This window comes from Sus scrofa, chromosome 9, assembly GCF_054392235.1.
Source record: "Sus scrofa isolate SSC_HxYL_T2T_F1_AM1 chromosome 9, Sscrofa_HxYL_maternal_Yorkshire_Landrace_v2.0, whole genome shotgun sequence".
Classification (NCBI taxonomy): Eukaryota; Metazoa; Chordata; class Mammalia; order Artiodactyla; family Suidae; genus Sus; species Sus scrofa.
This window is the reverse complement of record NC_139391.1, coordinates 82,705,762-82,732,095: the sequence shown is the minus strand read 5'-3', so window position 1 is coordinate 82,732,095 and position 26,334 is coordinate 82,705,762. Positions and strand designations below refer to the sequence as shown.

Here is a 26,334-nt window from a genome sequence, read left to right as displayed (position 1 = left end):
TCAGAGAGAACAGACTTTTACCTGTTATAGCATGAGTATATAAATCCAGTCTTAATGATTCAGAATTGATTGACTGGTAGGGAGATGGGGAAGTAACACAATAATGAGCCAGATTCAAAGCTCAGAGGACCTATTTTCAATAGCTTCTTTCCTTCAAAATTATTCTTGGAATTCTTTCTACCAATGAATTAACTTAGAAAAATAATCAAGTTCTGCAGAACTTTCCAATGAATTATATAACTCAGCAGTTGCACTCAAGTAATCATGGATGATTTCTAAACCATTCCAGAGGTTCTTTCCCAAAGCTCAAATACATCAAGCTTCATTTCCTATCAGAGGTGCACCTCTAGGAGTTCCCATCATGGCTCAATGGAAAAGAATCTGACTAGTATCCATGAGGATGCAGATTTGACCTCTGGCCTCAATCAGTGGGTTAAGAATCTGTGTTGCCATGAGCTGTGGCATAGGTTGCAGACACAGCTTAGATCTGGTGTTGTGGTGGCCGTGGTGTAGGCCAGTGCTACAGCTCTGATTAGACCCCTAGCCTGGGAAATTCCATGTGCTACAGATGTGGCCCTAGAAAGACAATCAATCAATCAATCAATCAATCAATCAATAAAAGAGAGATGCAGAGACACTTCTTTTTAGTAGTCACTAAATACTTGAATAAATAAAAGAGATCAAGTTGCTTCAACATATCAACCTTTCTTTGTTCTTATATCTGCTTTTTCACCACTCTAGACTCGGCCCCCCATACAGTGCACTGAATACGGTAAGTGTTTAATAAATATTTGCTGCATACATTAATGGAAAAACAATGGCACAGCTTTATGAGAAAGATAGCTCTTTTCTGCTCTATATCAACTTATTTCCCACATAACTTCTTTAAGTTTCTCTTGATTATAAGATATCTACTCATTGTGGAAAATCTAAGTATTAAAAAGAAATCTCTTAAGATGAATACTACTCTTTACTTATAACTCATGCTTATATTTCTTCATTCATTTAACAAATGTTTTTGACTTCCTGTTTTGCGCTAGGCTTTAAGGATGTGGTGATGAATTAAACATGACAGATTCCCTGACCTCACGCTGGTTGTATCCAATACACTCACATGCTACAAGCAGAATATAAGCAGAGTGTATCACCATGTAGAAAGTCTCAAAATCCATGGGTATCTCCTCCACCCTAATAGTTACCAACCCCACGACATCTTAAAAATGATTATTTCCGGATCAAATAAGGTTAGTATATTTCTACATAGAATATGAAAGTATGTGAACTACACTTTCAAGTACCCACAAGGAACAAATAATTTCCTCACGTGGAAAAGAACAAAAGTCCTAGTCTTTCCAGCAAACACTGTCAAGGAGTGTACTTCGATGGTAGAAATGCTAATGTAATACAGTTCTGAATAGATTATTTTCAAAGCTTCCTCTATAGGTTCATATATTACCTATTTATTCAAAGGTATCAGAAAATAGTCAACTAACTAAAAATAACCCAAATGGTTGAGCTTAAGTGCTCTCTTCTTTTTCCAACAGAGAGTTCCTATTACCAGCACCAGGAAAAGCTTAGCACTTGGGAAGTCACTCTTGTCTGCTATTCTCTGACTTTCAGCAGATCACCTGTTTTCCTGGTGCCAAGACACCTGTCTGCAGAGCAAGAGTGGAAGGTCCTATTGGTCCTCAGAGGAATATATAACCACAGTGACTTGTTCAGTTTTACCCCAAAAGGACTCACTGAGTTTCACTTACCTCCAAATGCTGGTTGCCTTCTACATCTAAAGCTTTGCTTCTTTCTGCCACTCTTTGCTCATGCGCTGTATCTCCTACAAAACAAAAGGAAAAAATAAAACTCTACCATACCAATGAGGCCAAACTGTCCGCTTTATTTTGAGATATGTTCTGTTACTGCATGTTTCCCATTGTGGAAGCAACTACTATTTCCTTTGCTACAAAGTAAACAAGTTAATTTTAAGAATAGTGATTTTATAGAGGTCAAAGAAATCATCCACAGACATACCATCTAACCCAGAAATGTATCCTGCTTTATATAGGTTTACTTTGGAAAAAATCAAGACTACTTATATTTTATAAACTAGGAAACCTTATTATTTAAGATAAAGCAAATTTTAAAAATTAAAAGTATATATGATATAAATAACTGTCCTCAAAATTTGTGTTTTTCTTTAATAAAGATTACCTTTTCTAAGTATTTATTTGTATCTCTGTGGATTTGCCCCAGACTAGACATATATCTTCATATGTAATAATTAACCAAATGTCAAACAATCTTTACAGCAGGAAAGAACAATGAACAAATTCATAAGTTAGCATTCAGTTAACAGTTTGATTCCTAAAGCTGGGGCCTGGGTGGGTTATATCAGTGAACTAAGTTGATGACTAGGCTGGCTCCAAGGACACAGGACAGATACAAAAATAGGTAAGTACAAGCCTAATTAAATGATTAATGGCCTATTTCAATTTATTAACAAACACTAATAATCTGTGATTAACACATGGTAGGTAAAGAAACAATTAGCCTACTTCTTAAAAGCATAATGAGAGATTAATTTAATAATTTGTAAACTGTTCTTTCCATAAAACTAATCCAGCTCAGGAATGTCCACAACAGGGAAGATTACAAAATTCATAGATGATTACGTGGCTAACACTAAAGGTTAGGATTCTGTTAATAGAAAGGAGATCACAGTCTTCAATGGAGCTAACAAACTATGAAAGTCCAGACTGGGCTTAACTTTTCCATAGTAAACACTAAAGTTTAGCTGCCCAATGGCTATAATCAAGAAAGGGCCTCATGAAAATGTTAAAGAATTAAATAGAATTCCATTAAATTCTAAAACCATAAGGCAGAATTCCCATCATGGAGCAGAACAAATGAATCCGACTAGGAACCATGAGGTTGCGGGTTCGATCCCTGGCCTCACTTAGTGGGTTAAGGATCTGGCGTTGTTGTGAGCTGTGGTGTAGGTTGCAGACAGGGCTCGGATCTGGCATTGCTGTGGCTCTGGCATAGGCCAGCGGCTACAGCTCCAATTAGATACCTAGCCTGGGCTCCTTCATTTGCCATGGGAGTGCCCCCCCCCAAAATAATAGTAATAAAAATAAAACAAAAAGGCAAGAATTAAATTGGTAGTTTATCTACTGATGATAAAATAAATCCCCCAAATATTTAAAATCCAAGCATATCATGCATATTCCAGCCTACAAGCTTTGTTCTCAGCAAGATATGGCATTATTACCATTGAGCAGAACCCAGCACATAGTAGATGTTCCATAAATACTAACAGAGTAATCTAGTGACCTTCTCTTTATAGTTTCTATCTATAAAACTCTGACAAGATCGCACTAAACAGGATGTAACAAAAGCTGTATTTGAGCATACAGTGAAGTGTCTTTCTTTTAAAACCTATTTGTAAAACTTAAAAGGCAAATTTATTTTTAAAAAAAATTACGATGTACTGTTCCCAGTGATCTGTAATTGTGGCACAACAGGAGATTTTAAAAACAGTGATTTTTTTTTATTTATTAAAAAACTTATTATTGAGAATCCAGTTAGAGTCTGAGAATGGGCTGATGAATAAAGCAGATATGATGCCTGCTTTCATGGCATGAGGAACTTTTATATCTATAGGATAATAAAGTTTAGTTGTTAAATGGAAAATTCTGTCAACCTACTTTTGTGACCTAGGATGTCAAAAAAGTATTTTGATGGATTTTTAAGTGATTATTTAAACTGACCATTTATTTCCGTACCAGCAAGAGTCTTATTTTCAGAAATCCCCCTTTTCTCTGAAAGTCAGGGATAAGCTAATCAACCTCCAGTTCACAGGTGGCAAAACCAATGCACAAGGAGTTTAGTTTGCTTGGAAAAGGCAGTGAGACCATGACAGCATAAGCAGACAGCAACACAAGTCTCTGCGTAGTGAGGTCAATGTGTGTTTAGTAACACATGCTTGACATTTACAAGAAATGTCATTCAAAATGAAAGGTCACGGAGTTCCTGCTGTGGCTCAGTGGAAACAAATCTGACTAATATCCATGAGGATGCAGGTTTGAACCCTGGCCTCGCTCAGTGGGTTTAGGATCTGGTGTTGCCATAGGCTGTGATGTAGGTTGCAGACACAGCTTGGGTCTGGCATTGCTATGGCTGTGGCATAGGCCAGTGGCTACAGCTCTGATTTGACTCCTGGCCTGGGAACTTCCATATGCCTCAGGTGTGGCCGAAAGAAAGAAAAAGAAAGAAAGAAAGAAAGAGAGAGAGAGAGAGACAGAGAGAGAGAAAGAGAGAAAGAGAGAAAGCGAGAAAGAGAGAGAGAGAGAGAAAGAGAGAAAGAGAGAAAGAGAGAGAGAGAGAGAAAGAGAGAAAGAGAGAGAGAAAGAGAGAAAGAAAGAGAGAGAGAGAGAAAGAAAGAAAGAAAGAGAGAGAGAGAGAAAGGGAAAGAGAAAGAGAGAGAAAGACAGACAGAAAGACAGAAAAACAGAAAGAAGGAAGGAAGGACGGAAGGAAAGAAAAGGAAAAGAAAAGAAACGAAATGAAAAGAAAGAAAGAAGGAAGAAAGAAAAAGAAAGAGAGGAGTTCCCGTTGTGGCGCAGTGGTTAACGAATCCGACTAGGAACCATGAGGTTGCAGGTTTGATCCCTGCCCTTGTTCAGTGGGTTAACGATCGGGCGTTGCCCTGAGCTGTGGTGTAGGTCACAGACGCAGCTCGGATCCAGCGTTGCTGTGGATCTGGCGTAGGCTGGCAGCTACAGCACCAATTGGACCCCTGGCCTGGGAACTTCCATATGCCGTGGGAGCGGCCCAAGAAATGGCAAAAAGACAAAAAAAAAAAAAAAAAAGAGAGAGAGAAAGAAAGAAAGGTCATTTACTCAAGAAAGATTTTTTTACCATTTAAAATGATTATTGCACCATCCTCTAGCCATACAGACACTGTATTTTAAATAATTCAGTACAGTCTGTACTTCCTTGGCCAATTTCAGATCTCAAGGTATGCATCTGTTCCAAACTTTCTCCATTTCTCCCCACTGCTTGAATAACCAGAAAAGTTATCACTATTTACTGAAATGCCATATCTGGTGATGACTCAGACAGGACAATAACTGATTACAAGGAAAAATGCCATCTGCAAGATTATTCTCTATAAACAAAGACACAAAATTAAAACTACACCAACAACAAACCATAAAGGACAGGTCACTGTGAAATATAATTTTTGAAGTTTTTTTCCCTCCCACTGGAGAATTCTTTGATCAGGGTAAAAATTCAGTTATTTTCTCTAAGTTGTTATGACCCACATGAAAGCTGCACACTTCCACAATCAAGATGTTTGTGATGAAAGTGAAATACGGTACTTTCATTTTCAAACATCAGATAATTCTAATTTATATGCTGTATAGATTCAAAAATTTCATTTGCAAGTCAGCTGTTTACAAAGAACAAAAACAACAAAAATTGTCATGGTATTTACATTTCCTAACGCCTTTCATACAACACTGGATTTGATTCTCACTATGGGCAGCACAAAAGTATCTGCATTGCCCCTCACCCAGCAGTGTACTGTGAGCCTAAAGGCAGAGGCGCTCAGGGACTCGCCCAAGGTCTCCCAGGTAAAAGTCAGGCACAGTGGGGGCAGGACCCAAGCTCCTGACATCTCTGGGGACTGTGTGGTCTGGTGGAAGGTTCTAGTGGATAGGGGCTGAGGTGGGAGGAATCAAGCCCCTGAATTGACGAACAGTGGAAAGAAGACCCCAGGGCTCCAAAAGGGAGGTCTGAAGGCAGCATCGTGTTCTGGTCCAACCACACAGACCTCTAGATACTTCTCTCTATTCCATTTTTTTTTACCTGCAGGCCCCATGGATTATCTGTTCTCTTCCCCTTCCACTGATGATGCTAATTACTCCTGACCAGAGCACGTCTCTGCCCTTCCTTTTGGTCCTTCAAAGCAAATACCCTGTCCCCTTGACACTTTCCCAGAAGTTTGTAAGGATGGAAACAATTTTATAAGAGACAAAATCCCTGATACTACAGCCATGCAATTTTCTTGGTTTAAAATATAGTCAATTTAGAGTAAACGAGAAAGGCTATACATACATACTAATAAAGCTCTTTCAGAACATAAAGGACTGAAGTGAAATTCATCTGTGTTTTAGATTAGTGGGGCTAGATAGCAAACATTTTAGGCTTTGTGGGCCATACTGTCTCTGTAGTAACTTCTCAACTCTACCATTGTAGCTCAGAGCAGCCACAGACAATATATAAACCAATTGAGTGTGGCTGTGTTCCAAGAAAATTTTATTGACCAAAACAGGTTGTGTCAGGCTGTAGTTTCCAGATCCCTGTTTTAAACAATGTATGTCCTCCACCTCTTCTAGGATAAAAAGGTACATTGTTATATAAGAAGATGAGAAAGGGGCTGTCACGAGCCTGTCATCATGATCGCATTCTGCTGGTGAACTGGGAGAGGAGAGAAGTGGAGAAGAGTAAGCAGCAAGGTATAAGGGAAGGTTGAAAGGAGAAACTCTTCAGTGATGGGAGGGGAACCCGAAGGCTTATATGGATCCCCCAGAGATTTGTTTTGGGAAGGGGGTTGGAGGCAGGAAGTGGGTGAGGGGGCTCCCTCACTCCTTAGGCCTTCTTCAATGGGGAGCAAAGTCTAGGAACATTCACCCCAGGCCTCTCTCCAGTCACTGGGTTGGTGATTGGGGAGCACTCAGCTGCAGGTGGTTCTCCCTCCTCCCCCTCTCCTCCCCCTTCTCTTCAATAATGCCCCACAGGGGCCCCCTCCCACCTGAGCAAGCCTGGCCCAGCCCAGCAGATCCTATAACTGTATGGAGTTCTATCTAATTCTAGGGTTCAGATTAAGAAACTCATTTGCTCCTTGATAGAAGCCACATTCTTCAACACCAGCTTTTTGGGCAATAAAGATGAGAATTTGGTCTCCATCTGTTTTTGTTGTTGTTTGTTTGTTTTCAACCTAAATTGACCAGATCTTATCTGAGTAAGAAGGGTGTTATTATTGGAATGCTCTAGAGTCCATCAGGGCTGGGAATAGACTGGTATGGACAGGATTGGACCCTGCCTATGTATGAAAAGCTGTGAAGACAGATATTTTTTCTTTTCTTTTATTAGAGAGGAATTATCTAGAACTCCATATCTAAGAATGCAGTTGACAAATCACTAGTTTCAAGGGGTTCACATAGAAACAACTACTTCTATGGTCAAAAGTAGGAGAAAAACCTGCAGAATGTGTTCCTCTCCAATTGATTTCCAATTCTCTTTAACATACTAAAGGCTCTGAGAAACTCTTCAGTAAAGAAACCCCCAATTTTTTTTCCAATGCATTTGACTTTTATAGTAAACTTTAATCAATGGATACCTATTAAACATCTTGCAGATGTCTATGAACATAACATGGGAAATGCTCATATAACATTTCTGAAGCTAAAACTGAATATGAAATATACTGTGTTTACTGGGTTTTTTAGACAACTCTCAACACTGGCAAATTTCTTATTTAGTCTTTGAACCTTCATTTGATACAACATTAACCCACACTTACTTTCCTTCAGATGATTCACTTTACAACTCCCTCTTAATTCATTCAGCTGCATTTGGGGCAGACTAGAAGAATGTGACTGCATTCTACTACATGATTCCAATTCCAGAATAGCTGATAATCGACAAAGCAGAAAAGGATAGCCAGATACCTTGAAGACACAGGAGAAAGCCCTAGTGCTCAGAAATATCTCCTCCACAAATTCTACCAATTAGAGATTCATTAGAGTTAATGAGCGCCTCTTTTAAAATGCAAATGCCCTCTGAGAGTGTTTGCTTATTAGTCTTTCACCAAGGGACATAGTGGAAAGAACAGTGCAATGGCCACTCCATTAACTCCTTTGCATTCTTCAGTCACACACTCATTATCCAAGGCGGGCCTGGCACGGTGGCAAGATAATGGCTTTGGAATCCGCCAGAACGCAACCCAAATCTTTTACCAAATCTATGACCTTGTGCAAGTTACTTAACTCCCCAGAGCCTCAATTTCCTCATCTGAAAAATGGGAACAATGATACATAATAAGGCTATTATACAGATTAAATGAGAAAACATGTTAAACACTAATTGTAGAGAAGAAGGGAGAGGAGCTGGGGCAAGGTTAGCATTATGTCATAAGTCTTGGTGCCAAATGCTGCCCTGTTGCCATGATTGTATCTTGGGAGAGGTAAAAGCAAAAGCCCTGTCTTATAATTTCATTTAGTGCTCGAAGCAGTATTGGGAGGTAGGCTTTGTTATATCCACTTAAGAAAGGCAGAGCTGATGTTGGAATCCAAGTCTGCTGACAATGCCAAATCATCACATCATATTATGCAGCTTCCTCTTATTGATCGAATGTGAGTTAAGTTATCCAACTCAGCTTCATACGTTTTACATTTAAGTCTCCTCCAGTTTAGTTTTCCCCTTCACTTTTTCTAATTCTATCTACCTGCTCCCCATTTTCGACTTCACTGAAGAGAGAAGGAAGAGAGAAAAAGCAAAAGAACTAATTGCTGAAGACATGCCCTGCCCAGGAGCCTAATGCTGCCAGGTCAGGATTCTGCAGACAACTGCAATCTCACAAGAAAATAAGCCAGGGCAGGAACAGCTAAGCCGTAGAGGGAGGAGTGCAGTTAGCAAACAAATAGAGGAAACTAAGCTAACCAGGAATTAAAGGCAAGCAAATTAAAATGGCACCAAGAACATATTAAGGTAGCATCCCCAAATTATTACAAAATCGTTAAGGATGCTTACAACTAACACATTGGCATCATTGTGATAATGAAACAAATGCTCAGAAAACATCTGCTGATTCAAATGTATGTGGGAAGGGGGACAATAAGAAAGATAACTGTATACATACACTCCCAAGGGCTTATAAAAAGAATTATAAATGGCTGTTAAAATATGAAGAAAATTGAAATTAAGAGTTCAACAGAACAGGCAATGTAGTTTATATCAGAGTGAATTTTAATTTTAATATATATTTATACATAAGTTTAACGCACTATGTTAGATTTTAACCTTATGACTACTATTAAAATCATACAGCTAAAACCTTGTTTACTTCTTTGAAAGCTTAGGGTCACATTGGATACTTAAAGGCTAATTTACTCAGGGAAGTAAGAATAACAGCAAATCCAACTGAAGCCAGATCCATTGAACAGTCCTCCGGCAGCTCTGAATTAACTTGTCCAAGGATCCCACAGATTTCTTGAGTTTGAGTCTTGTTACTTTGTAGCTATGGGTAATAATTTTCTGGAAGGTTTTGAGCAATTCAAAACATCAATTAAGTACTTAACACCATGTTAAACAGTTAAGCCCAGGCATTCTTATTTTTAGGCTAGAAGACTAGAAACTCAAAAGGCCAAATAAATTTCGTACTTGTATATTTGAACAATACCATATTATGCTGTACAAATATGCATTCAAAGTTTGTTTTTTTGTTTTTTTGGTTTTTTTTGTCTTTTTGCTATTTCTTTGGGCTGCTTCTGCGACATATGGAGGTTCCCAGGCTAGGGGTTTAATCGGAGCTGTAGCTGCCGGCCTACGCCAGAGCCACAGCAATGCAGGATCCGAGCCGCGTCTGCAACCTACACCACAGCCCACAGCAATGCCGGATCGTTAACCCACTGAGCAAGGGCAGGGACCGAACCCGCAACCTCATGGTTCCTAGTCGGATTCGTTAACCACTGCGCCACGACGGGAACTCCCAAAAGTTTTTTTTTTTTTTTTTTTAATAGCTTTCCTAAATCAGAGTAAATTTATATACTGTGAGAGTAAGTTGGACTGACCATCCTGACCCTGGATCCCAAACTGCTGCTGAAAGAAAGCTCTACACAAAGGGTTGCTCAGAGCAGTCCACTGACAATGGGTTCTATAGGCTCTGCTACAAACTGGACTGTCACCAAAAGGATTTTCAGTGTGCATGGCTTGAAACCTAAATTTGTAAATAGAAAAAAAACAGGATCACTCTACCAGTTTGCCTAGGATCCTGGAACAAAGACTCAAATGTGCTGCCTGTTGTGGGTGAAGATGACGGCATTGATCCATCACCAATTCTACAACCTCGGTGGGAGACGAGTGGCATCTCGTCACTGAAACTCGAGTGTGTCCAGTCTACTTTCCAGCCAATAGAAGAAACTTGTAGAATTAATGGTTAGTGTGAGGAGTTCTGCTCCATCATTTTTCCACATAGAAAAGTTAAGTGGCCCCATGAGAACAAATGTGTTTCAACCTATAGCATCAGTTGGCCCAATCAGAGATATTAGGTAGGTAAGCTGTAGTCTCTTGAAATTGAGTTCTTAGATTGATCAAAGGGTGGCAGTGTAACAGAAAACTGCAAAGAAAATTTCTAGCAGAAACAATAAAAGCAGTATATGAAATATAATCAGCTTCATATTGTTTCATTCAACAAATATTTGTTAAACACCTACTATGTGATATGTATCATGCTGGGTACCACACGAACTACAGCAATATCATGTCCCCTCTGCACAGCACTTACATTCTAGAGGGGATTTCATCCAAGGAAATGGAAATCACAAAAACTATTTGTAGAAATTAGCTAAAAACTGAAAATTATGGGGGTAACAAGTCAATTAAGAATAGAAATATGAATGAAGTATTGTGGAAAAAGTGGCGAGCTATAACAAAAATAAGCTACATATAGGGGCTTTTCCCCCCAGCTCCTTTCATTAAGAGTAAAGTATATAATTAGTCGGTATCATTACTTTTAATGGAAGTCAAATATTAAACACGTTCTTGTATCACTTACACAAAAGTCTGAAGAGAATATTTCTAAAAATACACCAATGTTATCTGAAGAAAAGTTGATATTTAAAAAAAAAAACAACAAAGAATCACTTGCAGATCACAGATCACAACTAGAACCAAAGCACCCACGGTGGACGTGATGACATGGTATGATGTGATTACTAGGTGAAAACAAAGTTTTATTTCGAAATGCAAAAGAGGGGAGTTCCCATTGTGGCGCAGCAGAAATGAATCCGACTAGTATTCATGAGGACACAGTTTCAATCCCTGGCCTTGCTCAGTGGGTTAAGGATCCAGCATTGCCATGAGCTGTGGTGTAGGCCACAGACACGGCTCTGATCTGGCATTGCTGTGGCTGTGGTGTAAGCCAGCAGCTGCAGCTCCAATTTGACCCCTAGCTTGGGAACCTCCATATGCTGCAGGTGTGGACCTAAAAAGCACCCCCCCCCCCCAAAAAAAGTCAAAATGCAAAAGAAGCTGGTTATACAATATGAGTGTATGACATTTCTGTCCTGAGGGTCACAATATGTCATATTTAAAACACTGTTATGGAGTTCCCTGTGGCACAGAGGGTTAAGAATCTGCAGTGGCATATGGTGCAAGTTCGATCCCTGGCCCAGGAACTTCCATAAGCCACAGGTGCGGCCATTAAAAAAAATGCTCGTGTAAGACATGAGATTTGGTACCTTGAAGAACTCAGGTAAAACTAAACATGACAAGGCCTAAGGGAGAAAGTCCTAACCTGATCACTGGCCTACCGGGTAGAAGCAGGCAAAGAGCAACGGTGAATCACTCATTAGCATCCTGAAGAAGAAGGACCCTGACAGTGCCCAGATCAATGTCCAGGGTTGTGGAGTTCCTATCATGGCTCAGTGGTTAACAAACCCAACTAGAAATCATGAGGTTGTGGGTTAAATCTCTGGCCTTGGTCAGTGGGTTAAGGATCTGGCATTGCCGTGAGCTCTGCTGTAGGTCGCAGAGGCTGCTCTGATCGCACGTTGCTGTGGCTTTGGCATGGGCCAGCAGCTACAGTTCTGATTAGACCCCTCCATATGCCGCGGGTGTGGCCCTAGAAAAGACAGAAAGAAACAAAACAAAACAAAACAAAACAAAAAAGTCCAGGGTTGCAAACTCAGGCCCAGCTAAGTTGTTATATTTATGGAACTTTAAGTTGGGCCATAACACACAGACTAAATGGTCAAGAAAGCGAATCATGGGCTGGCTTGGGATGACTGTGCCCTCAAGAAAGCTGGGGCTGAAAGCAACAGATAGCAGGGCCTTCAGAAACATAACCAAGGTACACATGAGACATCCTGCTGGTGGGGCAGCCCAGTGACTCTCACATTACAGTATGTGTAAATCTCATCTGAGGTGCAAATTCCTGAGTCTCACAGGAGATTCAGACTTGTGAAGCTGGGGGTGAAGGGCTGAGAATCTAGATTTTTAGCAAGCATTCCAGAAGATTCCTTTTTTTTTTTTTTTTGGATTGATGACATGGAAAATTATTTTTTAGGATTGTTATTTTTTCCATTATAATTGATTTACAATGTTCTGTCAATTTCCATTCTACAGCAAAGTGACCCAGTCATATATATATATATATATATATATATATATATATATATGTATGTAATATATACTTTTTCTCACATTATCCTCCATCATGTTTCATCACAAGTAACTAGATAAAGTTTCCTGTGTTATACAGCAGGATCTCATTGCACATCCACTCCAAATGCAATAGTTTGTGTCTATTACCTCCAAACTCCCAGTCCATCCCACTCCTTCCCCCTCCCCCTTGGCAACCACAAGTCTGTTCTCCAAGTCCTGAGTTTCTTTTATGTACAAAGGTTCATCTGTGCCATATATTAGATTCCAGATATAAATGATATCATATGGTATTCGTCTTTCACGTTCTGACTTACTTCACTTAGTATGAGAGTCTTTAGTTCCATGCATGTTGCTGCAAATGGATTCCAGGAGATTCTAATGCTGGTGATCTGTGGAATATACTCTGAGAAACACTGAAGCTGACTGAGATAAGTTTACATGGCTGACGGAATAACATATATCGAATTTGGGGAATGACTGCCTCCTCCCTCCTTCCTTTCCACATTGTTTAAATATTTAGAGAGTACGTACATATCCCTGTGCTAAAGTTGGGGCTCAATAACTGCCAAAAAGAACTGAAAGCAGGGTCTTGAAGAAATATTTGTACATAATGTTCATAGTAACATTATTCATAATAGTCAAAAGTCAGTACCACCCAAAAGTCCATCAACAAATGAGTGGATAAACAAAATGTGGTAGATATATATGTACAATGGAGTATTATTCAGCCTTTCAAGAAAGGAAATTCTGACACATGCTGCAACATGGATGAACCTTGAAGACAAGTAAGATAAGTCACTCACAAAAAGATACATACTATGTGGTCACTTTTATATGAGATGCCTAGAATAGTCAAATTCATAGACATAAAAAGCAGAATGGTGGTTGTCAGGAGCTGGAGGGAGGGGAAAAATGAAGAGAGTTTCACAATTTAAGAGTTCTGGAGGCTGATCTACAACATAGTGAATGCGTTTAACACAACTGAACTATACATTTAAAAACTGTTAAGATGGTAAAACCCTGTGTATTTTACTACAAATATAAAAATTTTTTTTAAATAAGATGTTTTATTCTCTATGTAGAGCAATAAAATGGTAGAAGTTAAAGGTAAGCCTGCTGCTGGTCAATACGGTATTTTACAATTTAGTTTTGTTCTAAGTGTTTACATGCAGATGTTATAATTAGTATTTATTCCATGTTCATGTTGTTATTTAAATAAATATTTACATATAAATATTTACATGTCTATACATATACATATTTAAAGAAAAAAGGAAAAATCAAGTGAAGCAAGATGTGTGTTTTCTTTCTCTCTGCTACAGAATTGGATACGGCTCAATAAAGGGCCTGGCTATAAAAATTGTTGCAACAGCTACACACTTATAATGCACTGCTATATAAATAAATATATATCTATATGTGTGTGTGTGTATATATATATGTATATATATATATAATATCAAGAGAACATTCTTTGGCCATTATGTACTAGCACAATTGTGTTGTTTTTATTAATGAGTATCTGCAAATTTATTTGTATTTACATTACCAGGGAACAATACAGTGTTAACAATATTGAATATCAACTTGCTATACTTCAAAAAAACCTCAACTGCTGGTTTTAACAATTCAAATTTTTGAATAACTTGAATCAAGAAATCAAAAATATAAAGTACTTAATAGATCAGATAAAGCCCAATTATAGGTCATGCTAAACTTCAGAGCTAATATTCCTATCTTTTAATGACCTAATGCTAAACACCTAAAGGAAGAGATATTTTTCAACCCCCTTAACCCCTGATGTCCCCAGAATGGGGAGAGGAAGTGGGTGACAAAGAAATCCAAGTTTTAGGTGGAGGGGATCGATATCACCAAATAAATTCTAAGGTCCCTATGGCTAGTTTGTGCTTCCTTTCCACTGAAATCCCACCAAATCTGAGGCGTTAAGGGAAAAGGAGAGGAGAGTAATAGGATAGAATTCAGCGGACAAATCAGATTTCGAGCATCCACTCCCCATAGATCCTAATCTAACAACTGGGGGAAGATGACCTCAGGAGCTCCAAAATAGGCTGCCAGCACAAAATCAGAAAGATGTAAGGACAGAAACCCCAAAGGAATAAGTGCCCTGGTGAGAATGAGAATGGCTAAAAAGTATGAGAATTTACTTGATTATAAGACAAAAAGTGATGATAGAGCAAGGACCACTCTGCCTGAAATGTTCCTCAACCAGTTGATACGTAGTCAATCTTCATGTCCCACTAATTCAAGACCCAGTAAAACTCATGCCCCCTTTAAATGCTTCCATTTATTCTCATTCCAAGGCACTCCCAACATTTGCAGTGATTTAATTATTTGCACTCGCTTGTTTAATAGCTGTTGTTCCTGCTCCACCAGGACAATGATGTGTTTTTTCTTTTTTTGCCACAATATTCCCAGCACCTTGTACAATGGCTGGCATCTGGTATGCACATGGTAGGCCCTTATGAAATGGCCACTGTTTGATACATTACAGCAAATGCGACCTTGTTAAAAGGTGGGTGGAACATAGTTTCAGAAACACAAGTTTGTGATGAAACTATGGGATAAATAAAGGAACCTAAAGAGGATGCACTATGGTTGGTAAAAGGAAATCAGTTTATTAATAGCACTTGGAAGTGGGTAAAAGGCAGATGCTGAACAAAAGGCTTAGGGAAAGATCAATAACCACAGCTCTATTGTCCAGTTTGCACAGGGTTTCTGCAATAAGGAAGGACAGGGTAGACCAGCTGTAAAATACTTAGGAACATTTCCCAGGAGGTCTTTAAGGGTAGAAGAAAAAGGACAAAGAGGCAATACTGACTTTGAAACTGAGAAGAGATTTTACAGGGTTCAGTGTAGGTATAGTGAGTTTGAGATAATTGCATGAAATATCAGAGGTGGCTGAGATTCCAAAGGAATTCTGATAAAGTATTTTTATTCATCTTATTGTACTGAATGCTATATTTTTAAGTTTACTGATATGTATTTGGCAAATTTTAAAAATGCCTTTTTTGAAAAAATATAGTGCTACATTAAAAATATATACTAACATATCTGTGATATTTTAAAAATTCCTCTAAATATAGTTGTAAAGTTCAAAAAAAGTTGCAGTTCTTTTAGTCTGTAAAGAAGGAATCACTGATTTTAAGACTGGCCAAATAGGAAAACCACTTGTTACTGTAAAGTTATGAAAATTGTATATGGTTTATGCACTTTAAACTTCAATTTCTAATTCATTATCACTGAATGCCACAGTAATGCTGTTTAATAAATTCAATATTCTTGAAATTAGAATTTGTGCATTAAATCTCTATTATAGATTTATATCTTTGTGACTCAGTGATTTCAAATAAATTCAGTAGTCTTCTCAGGGCTGGCTCAGTGAAATTAGAATTCATCTTGACATGCGCCTAATGAAATTCCAATCTTCAATAACATTTTTTTACCCTTTATAATGATTTTTATTTTTTCCATTATTGCTGGTTTATAGCGTTCTGTCAGTATTTTACTCTACAGCATGGTGACCCAGTTACACATACATGTATACATTCTTTTTTGTCACAATATCATGTAATAACATTTTTTTAAGGCTTCAAGGACTAGGATAGAAAAGACGCACATATTAACCAACCAGCTCTGATACACAAAGTTGTCTAAGAGTAGTTGCTTCATTCCCATCAACCTGTCTCAATCAAATTCCTCCTCTTCTCCCACTCGCCACTTTAACCACCTCCAGACTTGATGAAACAAACTCCCTGCTGTGGCGATCAGATCTCCCCCATCACCCTATAAGAGAGCACATCCACCCTAGTGAGAGCAAGGCCCCTGAAACCAGAGCCCACAGGCAACAGACAGAACCTCTAAATCCAAGGAAAGAGCAAAAGTCATTCTCCTCACCAGGCTTCTTGAGGGGGACCTACTGAACGTTCACTTCTCTGTATGGTGCCAACCAAGCTATAGACCATGCATCTACATTCCCATCTCATTGCAAAAGAAGTCAGGAAGAAAAGCACAAAGATTATGTTTTTTTGTTAAGCCTGATTCTAAGATTACAGCAAACTGTGTGCTAAAGAAGTTGTTTCTCAGACCAGGAGACAGTATATATAGAGTAGAAGAAAGAGCTGGGGAGTAGATTTAGGCTCTGGGTTCTCAAAACAGTAAAACAATCCATCCATATTCCAACATAGTAGAAAACAAAAACATTATACAATCGTCTGAATGTTCCCTCTCAAAATTCATATGATGACATCCTAACCCCCCAAAGATGATGGTATTGGGAGATAAGGCTTTTGAGAGGTGCTTCAGTCACAAACATGGAACCTTTGGGAATGAAAAAGACCCCACTGAGTTCTTTCCTCATATGAGGATGTGGAGATAAGGCTCTGGCTCCAAACGAGGCAGAGGGCCCTCACGAGAAAGCAACAATGCTAGTACCTTGATCTGGGATTTCCCAGCCTCCAGAATAGTGAGAAATAAATTTCTGTTACTTATCAACTACCTAGTTCTAATACATAGTAGCCTAAATGGACTAAGGGACAATCCAAAATCAAAATAAATGAATAAATGATTTGGGGCTTAACTGTCACTTTTGGTTCTCCAAATATCTGTTTCCCCACAAGACTGATGAGCTAGTCTTTTTATTTTCCAATTTCCATGGGCAGAACATTTGTTAAAATCAGTCTATCTAGCTAGCTAACTAGCTATCTGGATCTTTCTTCTTTTTCCTCTCTCTCCCTAAATAATTGAGTCCAGTGGCAGGAAGATGAAGCCTGAACAGAGAGAGGAGAAGGTGGGGGAGGCTGTGGCAGAAATGGCTGCTTCAAGCTTCTGAAAATAGGCCTGGATCATCTCATTGGGCTGGAAAGCACTCAACGAGTGAGGAGCACAATTTGAAGGGGCTCCCACTTGCCCAAACTGGGAAATTTTAAGCATCAAATAAATGACAGTAACAGACTATAATCCATTAAAATAGCCATAAAAATAATTTCTAAAATCCATGCACCTGTACTAATATAAAGAAAAGAATGGATAAATAAATGAGGGGAAAGCTCTTCCTTGCAGTGGATGCCAATGGAAGAATTGAGAAGGAATGAAAGAATGAGAAAATCACCATTTGGCAACTGCTACAGTAATAATTAATTCAGCCAAAAAATGAAGATAGATGCTAAAACTAGTATGTGGGAGGTTGATAAGGAACTGGATATTACATAGTCTCAAAATACCACCCCCAGATACTGATTATAAAGAGAGAATGAGTAATGTTATGGCAGAGAAATCTGAGAGATACAATCTCCCGTAAGAAATGGTGGTTAACGCCCCCAGCAATGCAACAAACGGGAACCGTGCACTACTCGATAGGATGCAGTAAGAACACAGCACTTTTGTGATATCCCTGACAAAAATGCATAACCCCAATCTAGTTTCAAGGACATGTCAGACAAACCCAAATTGAGGGATAGTTTACAAAACTAACTGGATTGTAATCTTCAAGAGTATCTAGCTATTGAAAGTCAAGGAATGACTGAGACCAAACTATTTCAGACTGAAGGGAATTAAGAGACAAGACAACTAAGTGCAACATGTGATTCTGAACTGGATCCTTTTATTACGAAGTACATCATTTGGACAAAACATAAATGAACACCTATGGCTTTGCTGGTTAATGTCCTGAATTTGATGACTGATGGAGGAAATACCCTCACTTGTAGGAAATACACACTCAAATATTTGGAAGTAATGACACATCATATCACAACTTTATTCTCAAATGGTAAATCAAAAAAGCTCTTTGCACTATTTTTGCCAATTTTCTGTAAATTAGAAATTATTTCAAAATAAGAAAAATAAATGAGAGAGGAATAGTTAAGTTGCTTAGAATACATAGGCATGATATAAAGATAAAGGCAGAGACACTGGTAGAGATTTCAATGGCTCACCAACCCACCAACCAATACAGAACTAATCCTTTACCTTTTTAACACTTTCACTCATAAATGATTATGTAGGAATGTAATAGGCACAGTTACCCCAGGATGTTTCATGTGTAATAAAAATGCTAACACAGCCAGATAACTAATGAATCTTTCTAAGAAGAAGGGGCAAAACAAATTTAAGAATACATTCAGATAATACAATAATGTATAACCAGTCTAGTCTTGTGTATTTTCTCATATAGCACTTTTCCTCAAAAGATTTTTCTACTTTTCAAGGAAACTGTGACAGTTTCATGCATGGAGAGACAAACTCTCTGAAAAAACTTTACAGGGATGGAATAATGTTTATTTAACAGGTGAAACAAAATAATGAAAAAGAGACTTTAAAGTTCCCAGCATCACCAAATGCCTAAGTGACAGAGCCAGTATTCAAACTAAACTCTGTCTGGGTTCAAGACCCACATCTCTTCTCACAGAATTTTAAGAGGAAACAGTTAATTCTGATTTTCTCTATGAACAATATCCCCCTGCAGAATGGCATACTCCACAGGCAAACAAGATACATCTGTCATCTTAAATTTCTTCTTTATTTTGCCTCCTTTTTGTAAATGTATTTAGTGAGAGTAAAGAGAGTACAACGCCTACTTCTGACTTCATTTTGCTTAACCAGAACTACTAGCCTTTTTAAAACATTGTGCAAAACAAATTGACTACCACATCTAACAGGATGCGTGTTGAAGCAGTTTTGTTGTTGGTGTTGAAGTAGGTGGTTGGTGTAATTATTTCTGGCTCTGATATTTCATTTCTATGAAGGACCTAGAGCCAGTTTTACATTAGAGATTTTCATCTCTAATGAAAGCACATCAATTTACTTTTTACAATTCACAACAGTCCATCTTTCAAACTAAAACTTTGCAGCTAAGATGCGGAACCAATCTTTGAGCTTATCTTGGCCACTGTCCTCCATCCTTGCTTTCAAACCTATTTTATAAGTGAGACCTGGAAGACAATGTCCTTTTTGTCCATTCTAATTCTCACCTCCCAGCCCCAAAGCTCAACAAAAACCCGCAGAAACACCATCTACAGAGTCCACCTTTTTAACAAGGTAAGTTCAACTCTATAAAAGATAGGATTCTTATGTTCTCATACTTCAGTTCTACTGTCATACAGAGATAGTGAATTCTTTTTATTTTGACAAACGAAATACGTATTTTAATAACACCATCCTTGGCTTACAGATCGATTAGAGCAAGTTACAACTATCTGTAACCGCTCCGACCTAGTTTCATTTCACAAAAAAGAGAAGATAGTACAAACAGCCTGTCTCTTACAAGGATTAAATAAGACTCTTTTCCTAAAAATCAGCCAAACTACTGTCCTCAAAAGAGGACAGTTCGTTTCTTGACCAGACTTGTCCAGGGAGTGTGTGTCCACACAAGAGATTACACACCAGAAATTCTGCTGTTGTTGCTGGTGAGGACACAGAAGGTCAATAACAAAAATTAACTAGGGTTAATGTATTATTTTCTGATTACATTTGTGGCTCAAGATTAGGTGCTTAAAACTATTCTTAAGATTGAACAAACATCTTACAATTTAAAATGAATAAAAAGAAAAAAAAACAAATTTAAAAGTTAAAAAATTTTTAAATATTTAACTGAGAAATTTTTATTTTATTATACATGCAATAGTTTGCATATACATGTCTTACCTCTGAAAAGGAAGGTGATATCTAAGACAATCTGTGATACAAATATATATATCTCACAGTCACAGATGTGTGAGGGTTTCAGACAAATAAGTGGTAAAAGGAGAGAGAATCATGAGAACTATCCAGAAGAAAAGAAGGGTATATGAGATTACAGGGTGAAAAATCTGAACACAAAACTGAAATTTTTCCTCATTCCCTTATTTGTTCTGGCTTATTTTTCAATGGAATTTTTAAAAATTTCTTCCCGAATGACTATACTCTTAAAGAAATAGAGAAGCAAAATACAGAAAAGGTAAGAAAAGGGAATTTTTTTAAATGAGAGAATGGAAAAAATAAATTTAGAGGAACACAAGTGGTAAACAATGTGGTTTTCACTGCATGAGTAATCTGACTAATGTAATAAGAGATTATTTTCCCATTTAAAAATTTCTTCATTAATTTTATGTTTAACTCTGTGACCTGCTTCTTTATTCAAAATATAAGCTTAGAGAAAAGGGTCTGAATTTGACAAAGATAGAACCTCAGTACATTAAAAAAATGGAGTTTTGCAAATGATGAGAATTCTACAATTTTACTTTTAAAATAGATTTTCAAATTACTGTTTTTCTATTTCTGTATTCCCCGTGTCAATTTCTCCTTTTTTGAATTTAGAAATTAAATAGCCCTATCCTAAAATCATTTTTGGTCCTAAACCCAAAGAAAAGAATTGCTAGTGCTCTTACATGCTCAATAATGAGGATGAATACAAAATGAATATACAAACTCAACAGCTTTCAAATATCATTATAAAATATAATAGGAAGAAATTATAAATTCAAAATTGCCATGAAATATAAAATATTGGAAGCAATTTTTTTAAAAAAATAGGTCCTATATGGATAAACGTATAAAATTTACTGAGTGACATTTAATAAATAAATACTTGAATAAATAACAAGTCATCCATGGTCAGCATTTTATATACATATAAATACGTCAATCCCTCCAAGATAAGTCTATAGAAATACCAGTAAGGTAATTCCAATAAAATTCATACTTTTTCCCCCTGAATTTGGCAGTGTATTTTAAAGTTCTACTAGCAAACATTTCAGAAGCAAGACTAATCAGATAATTTTTTAAAAAGAATAAGTATGGGGGGATTTGTAACTTATACACTGTTAAATTTTTAAAAATCTGAATTAATTAAAACAATGGTGAACTGTAAAGAAAACAGATTAAACTGCACCCCAAAAAATCAAATACTTAGGAATATACCTGATCAAGGAGGTTGAAGACTTATATGCTGAGAACTATAAAATATCAATCAAGGAAATCAAAGAAGATGTAAAGAAATGGAAAGATAGTACATGCTCCTGGGTTGGAAAAATTAATATTGTAAAAATGTCCATACTACCCAAAGCAATCTATAGATTCAATGCAATCCCTATCAAATTACTCATGACATTTTTCCCAGAACTAGAACAAATAATCCAAAAATTTATATGGAACCACAAAAGACCCAGAATTGCCAAAGCAATCCTGAGGAACAATAACCAAGCAGGAGGCATCACTCTCCCAGACCTCAGGCAATATTACAAAGCCACAGTCATCAGGACAGTGTGGTCCTGGTACCAAAAGAGACAGACAGACCAATGGAACGGAGTAGAGATCACAGAAATAAACCCAGACACCTATGGTCAATTAATCTTTAACAAAGGAGGCAAGAACATAAAATAGGAAAAAGACAGTCTTTTCAGTAAGCATTGCTGGGAATCATGGACAGCTACGTGCAAATCAATAAAACCAGAACACACTCTCATACCATGCACGAAAATAAACTCAAAATAGCTTAAAGACTAAAACATAAGATGAGAAACTATCAAACTCTTGAAAGAGAACATAGGCAAAACATTCCCTGGCATCAACCTTACAAATGTTTTCTCAGGTCAGTCTCCCAAAGCAACAGAAATAAAAGCAAAAACAAACCAGTGGGACCTAATCAAACTGACAAGCTTTTGCACAGCAAAAGAAACCAAAAAGAAAACAGACAACTTACAGAATGGGAGAAAATAGTTTCAAATAATGCAACTGACAAGGGCTTAATCTCTAAAATATACAAACAACTTACACAACTCAACAGCAAAAAAGCCAACAACCCAATGGAAAAATGGGCAAAAGACCTGAACAGACATTTTTCCAAGGAAGATATACCGATGGCCAATAAGCACATGAAAAAAATGCTCAACATCACTGATTATTAGAGAAATGCAAATCAAAACTACCACGAGATACCACCTCACACCAGTCAGAATGGCCATCATTGATAAGTCCACAAATAACAAATGCTGGAGGGGGTGTGGAGAAAAGGGAACCCTCCTGCACTGTTGGTGGGAATGTCAACTGGTACAACCACTATGGAGAACAGTATGGAGGTATTTGAGAAAACTATACATAGAACTACCATATGACCCAGCAATCCCATTATTGGGCATATATCTAGACAAAACTCTCCTTAAAAAAGACACATGCGGAGTTCCCGTCATGGCGCAGTGGTTAACGAATCCGACTAGGAACTATGAGGTGGCGGGTTCGGTCCCTGGCCTTGGTCAGTGGGTTAAGGATCCAGCATTGCCGTGAGCTGTGGTGTAGGTTGCAGATGCGGCTCGGATCCCGGGTTGCTGTGGCTCTGGCGTAGGCCAGTGGCTACAGCTCCGATTGGACCCCTAGCCTGGGAACCTCCATATGCCGCAGGAGCGGCCCAAGAAATAGCTAAAAAGACAAAAAAAAAAAAAAAAGACACACGCACCTGTATGTTCATTGCAGCACTATTCACAATAGCCAAGACATGGAAAAAACCCAAATGTCCATCGACAGATGATTGGATTAGGAAGATGTGGTATATATACACAATGGAATACTACTCAGCCATAAAAAAAGAATGAAATAATGCCATTTGCAGCAACATGGATGTAACTAGAGACTGTCATCCTGAATGAAGTAAGTCAGAAAGAGAAAGACAAATACCAGACGATATCACTTATATCTGGAATCTAATATAGGGTGCAAATGAACCTTTCCACAGAAAAGAAAATCATGGACTTGGAGAACAGAATTGTGGTTGCCAAGGGGGTTGGGGAGGGAGTGGGATGGATGGGGTGCTTGGGGTTAATAGATACAAACTATTGCCTTTTGACTGGATTAGCAATGAGATCCTGCTGTGTAGCATTGGGTCACTTATGATGGAGCATGATAATGTGAGAGAAAAAAAAATGTATACATGTATGTGTAACTGGGTCACCATGCTGTACAGTAGAAAATTGACAGAGCACTGTAAACCAGCTATAATGGAAAAAAATAAAAACTGTGACATAGAAAAAAAGAAGAAAACAGATGAATGACAAAACTCAGAAATAGATCCTAGGATACAAAATAATTGTATACATTCATTTTATGTCAACAAAATTTTGTTGAATAACTATGTATCAGGTATCGTGTTAGTAGGAAAGGAAACAAATAAAATCTTTCTTGAAAGCATCTGGTAATATGCAACAAAAACTTTTCAAGGGTTTCCATCCTTTTAGCCAGTAAATACACTTGTCAAATTTATTCTAAGATATGGCTGAAATTATTAAGAAATGGCTGAAGTTAGTTATACAAAAATGTTCATTATAGAATTATTTCTAATGGTGAAAACCTGGAAAAAATAATAGGAGAATTAGTAAATTATTTATGGTATATTCATACAATGAAATAATATATACCCACTAAAAGGATGTTTAAAAAATATTAATGTATATTCAAACAATAGAAATTACAAAATAATGAGAATAATGAACTACAAGTGCACAAGAAATGGATGAATCTCACAAACAATAATTTTTAAAGAAGAAATACAGAAAAGATACACACTATGTGATCCATTTACACACATTTATTTTTTCTTTTTTTTTTTTTTTTGGCTTTTTAGGGGCACACCCATAACATATGGAAGTTCCTAGGCTAGAGGTTGAATTGGAGCTATAGCTGCCAGCCTATGCTACAGCCACAGCAACACTGGATCCAATCCATGTCTACAACCTACACCACAGCTCATGGCAATGCTGGATCCTTAATCCACTGAGCAAGGCCAGGGATTGAACCCACAACATCATGCATACTAGTCGGGTTCATTACCACTGAACTCCTCATTTACATATATTTCATACACATAAAACTATCTACATTGTTAGAGGTCAAGATAACTTTGGGGAGTTAAGTGACTGAAAGGGGTAGGCTGGCGGAGATTCTAGGATTTGGTCATTTCTCGTGGGTTTTTTTTTGGTTTTTTTTTTGTTTGTTTTTGTCTTTTTTCTATTTATTGGGCCGCTCCCGTGGCATATGGAGGTTCCCAGGCTAGGGGTCCAATCGGAGCTGTAGCTGCCGGCCTACGCCAGAGCCACAGCAACGCTGGATCCAAGCCACATCTGCAACCTACACCACAGCTCATGGCAATGCTGGATCCTTAACCCACTGAGCAAGGGCAGGGACCGAACCCGCCACCTCATGGTTCCTAGTCGGATTCGTTAACCACTGTGCCACGATGGGAACTCCTGGTCATTTCTAATTCTTGATGTGGATGCTAAAGATATTTTATGAAAAGTCACTGAATGCATCATTTGTACATGTTTCTTACATAAGTTCTTTATCAATAAGAAGCTTTTCATAATTAACGACACAAAAAAATGTTTATTAAAATAAATAAAATAAAATGTTTATTAAAAAATGTTTATTAAAACAAAAAACCATGCTATAAAACTGTATATGAAATCAATAGTTTCTGATAACCTATATAGGAAAGAAGAATTGAGATACATATATGTATCACTGATTCACTTTGCCATAAGCCTGAAGCTAATACAACAATGTAAGTTAACTAAAGTTCAATACAATTTTTTAAAAAAAGAAAAACTAGGAGTTCCCATCGTGACTCAGTGGTTAACGAATCCGACTAGGAACCATGAAGTTGCAGGTTCAATCCCTGGCCTTGGTGGGTTAAGGATCCAGCATTGCCGTGAGCTGTGCTGTAGGTTGCAGATGCAGCTCGGATCCCCTGTTGCTGTGGCTCTGGCATAGGCCATCGGCTATAGCTCCGATTAGACCCCTAGCCTGGGAACCACCATATGCTGCAGGAATGGCCCAAGAAATGGCAAAAAAAAAAAAAAAAAAAAAAAAAAAAAAAAGAAAGAAAAACTATACATAAGATATAGTCTCAGTTTTGAGCGTAAACAAATAGCAAAGAAAAATTTATATAAGGAAAACAGGTAGGGGTAAACTGGGGGACTTGGGAGGCTTAGAGGCACTAGTAAGACATAGGAAAAGACCCCCATGGCACCTGGCCAGAGTCACTTGCTAGGAAAGCTTGGTGTGAAGATATGGTGGTGACTAGAGTATTCATGGAGTAAAGAGGGTGATTTTAACACAGGAAAAGCTTGAACCTGTTGAAGCTCTGATGGAAAAGAGTCAGTAGCAGGAAAGGTACAGAAAACATATAGAAAAACAGCAATAATGCCCCTTAGCAGGCTGGTAACTGTATATAAAAGAGGCAAATTTAGGAAGGTTTTGATGACTATATGTACACAAAGCTGTTCTCTTTCATAGAATTTTGCAAATTTAATGTGTCGAGAAACTGGTCGATTTTGGCCTCTGTATTTAGCCATTTGTGATTTTTCCTGAGGCCTTCAAATTATTACATGATCTGGATTAGGTTAATTATTGTAAGAGTTCTATCCAGATGATAACCTCCCTCTTACTTCAAAATAAAGACCAGGTCAAGCTAGGTCCAGGTCAAATATAATGACAGCCAATCTGGTGGCAAGTAGCATTTCTACCACACAAAAGCTGTGTGACTTCAGGTAGGTTATTAACTTCACTGCACCTCAGTGACTTGATACGAAACATAAAGATAATAATAGGTAGAAAAGAGGCTTAAACGAAATCATCCATATAAAATGCTCAGGCCAAAATGCTACACAGAGAAAACCCTCAATAATTTTAAATTGCTCTCGTCACTTTTTTTTTAATCTAGGGGTACACTTTCTGTCTTTAGATCTAGAAATAGCAAAACAAAAAACAGAACATAATATGTAATGAATCAGCAAATTCACAGTAAACAATCTTGGCAAAGAATATGCTTCTTCTCAACTTTTTATTTTAAAAAATATTAAATCTACAGAAAATTTGAAACGATAATACAACAAACATTCTAGA

General features: G+C 37.7%; 1 protein-coding gene and 1 long non-coding RNA gene across 9 annotated transcripts in view; one reads left to right on the top strand and one right to left on the bottom strand.

The window, feature by feature from the left end:
- Positions 1 to 1,875, top strand: part of LOC110262233 (uncharacterized) — a 156,210-nt gene extending 154,335 nt beyond the window's left edge. Inside the window, exons 2-3 of the long non-coding RNA XR_002347050.2 lie at positions 742 to 772; positions 1,545 to 1,875. This is a non-coding gene — a long non-coding RNA (uncharacterized LOC110262233). The remainder of the gene's footprint in view (positions 1 to 741; positions 773 to 1,544) is intronic.
- UMAD1 (UBAP1-MVB12-associated (UMA) domain containing 1) overlaps positions 1 to 26,334 on the bottom strand; it is a 222,536-nt gene that overhangs the window by 72,804 nt on the left and 123,398 nt on the right. For all 8 annotated transcript variants that reach the window (XM_084977106.1, XM_084977108.1, XM_021102419.2 and 5 more), the window contains one exon: positions 1,758 to 1,831. In XM_084977106.1, the coding sequence (XP_084833232.1) occupies positions 1,758 to 1,831 (74 nt within the window). The remainder of the gene's footprint in view (positions 1 to 1,757; positions 1,832 to 26,334) is intronic.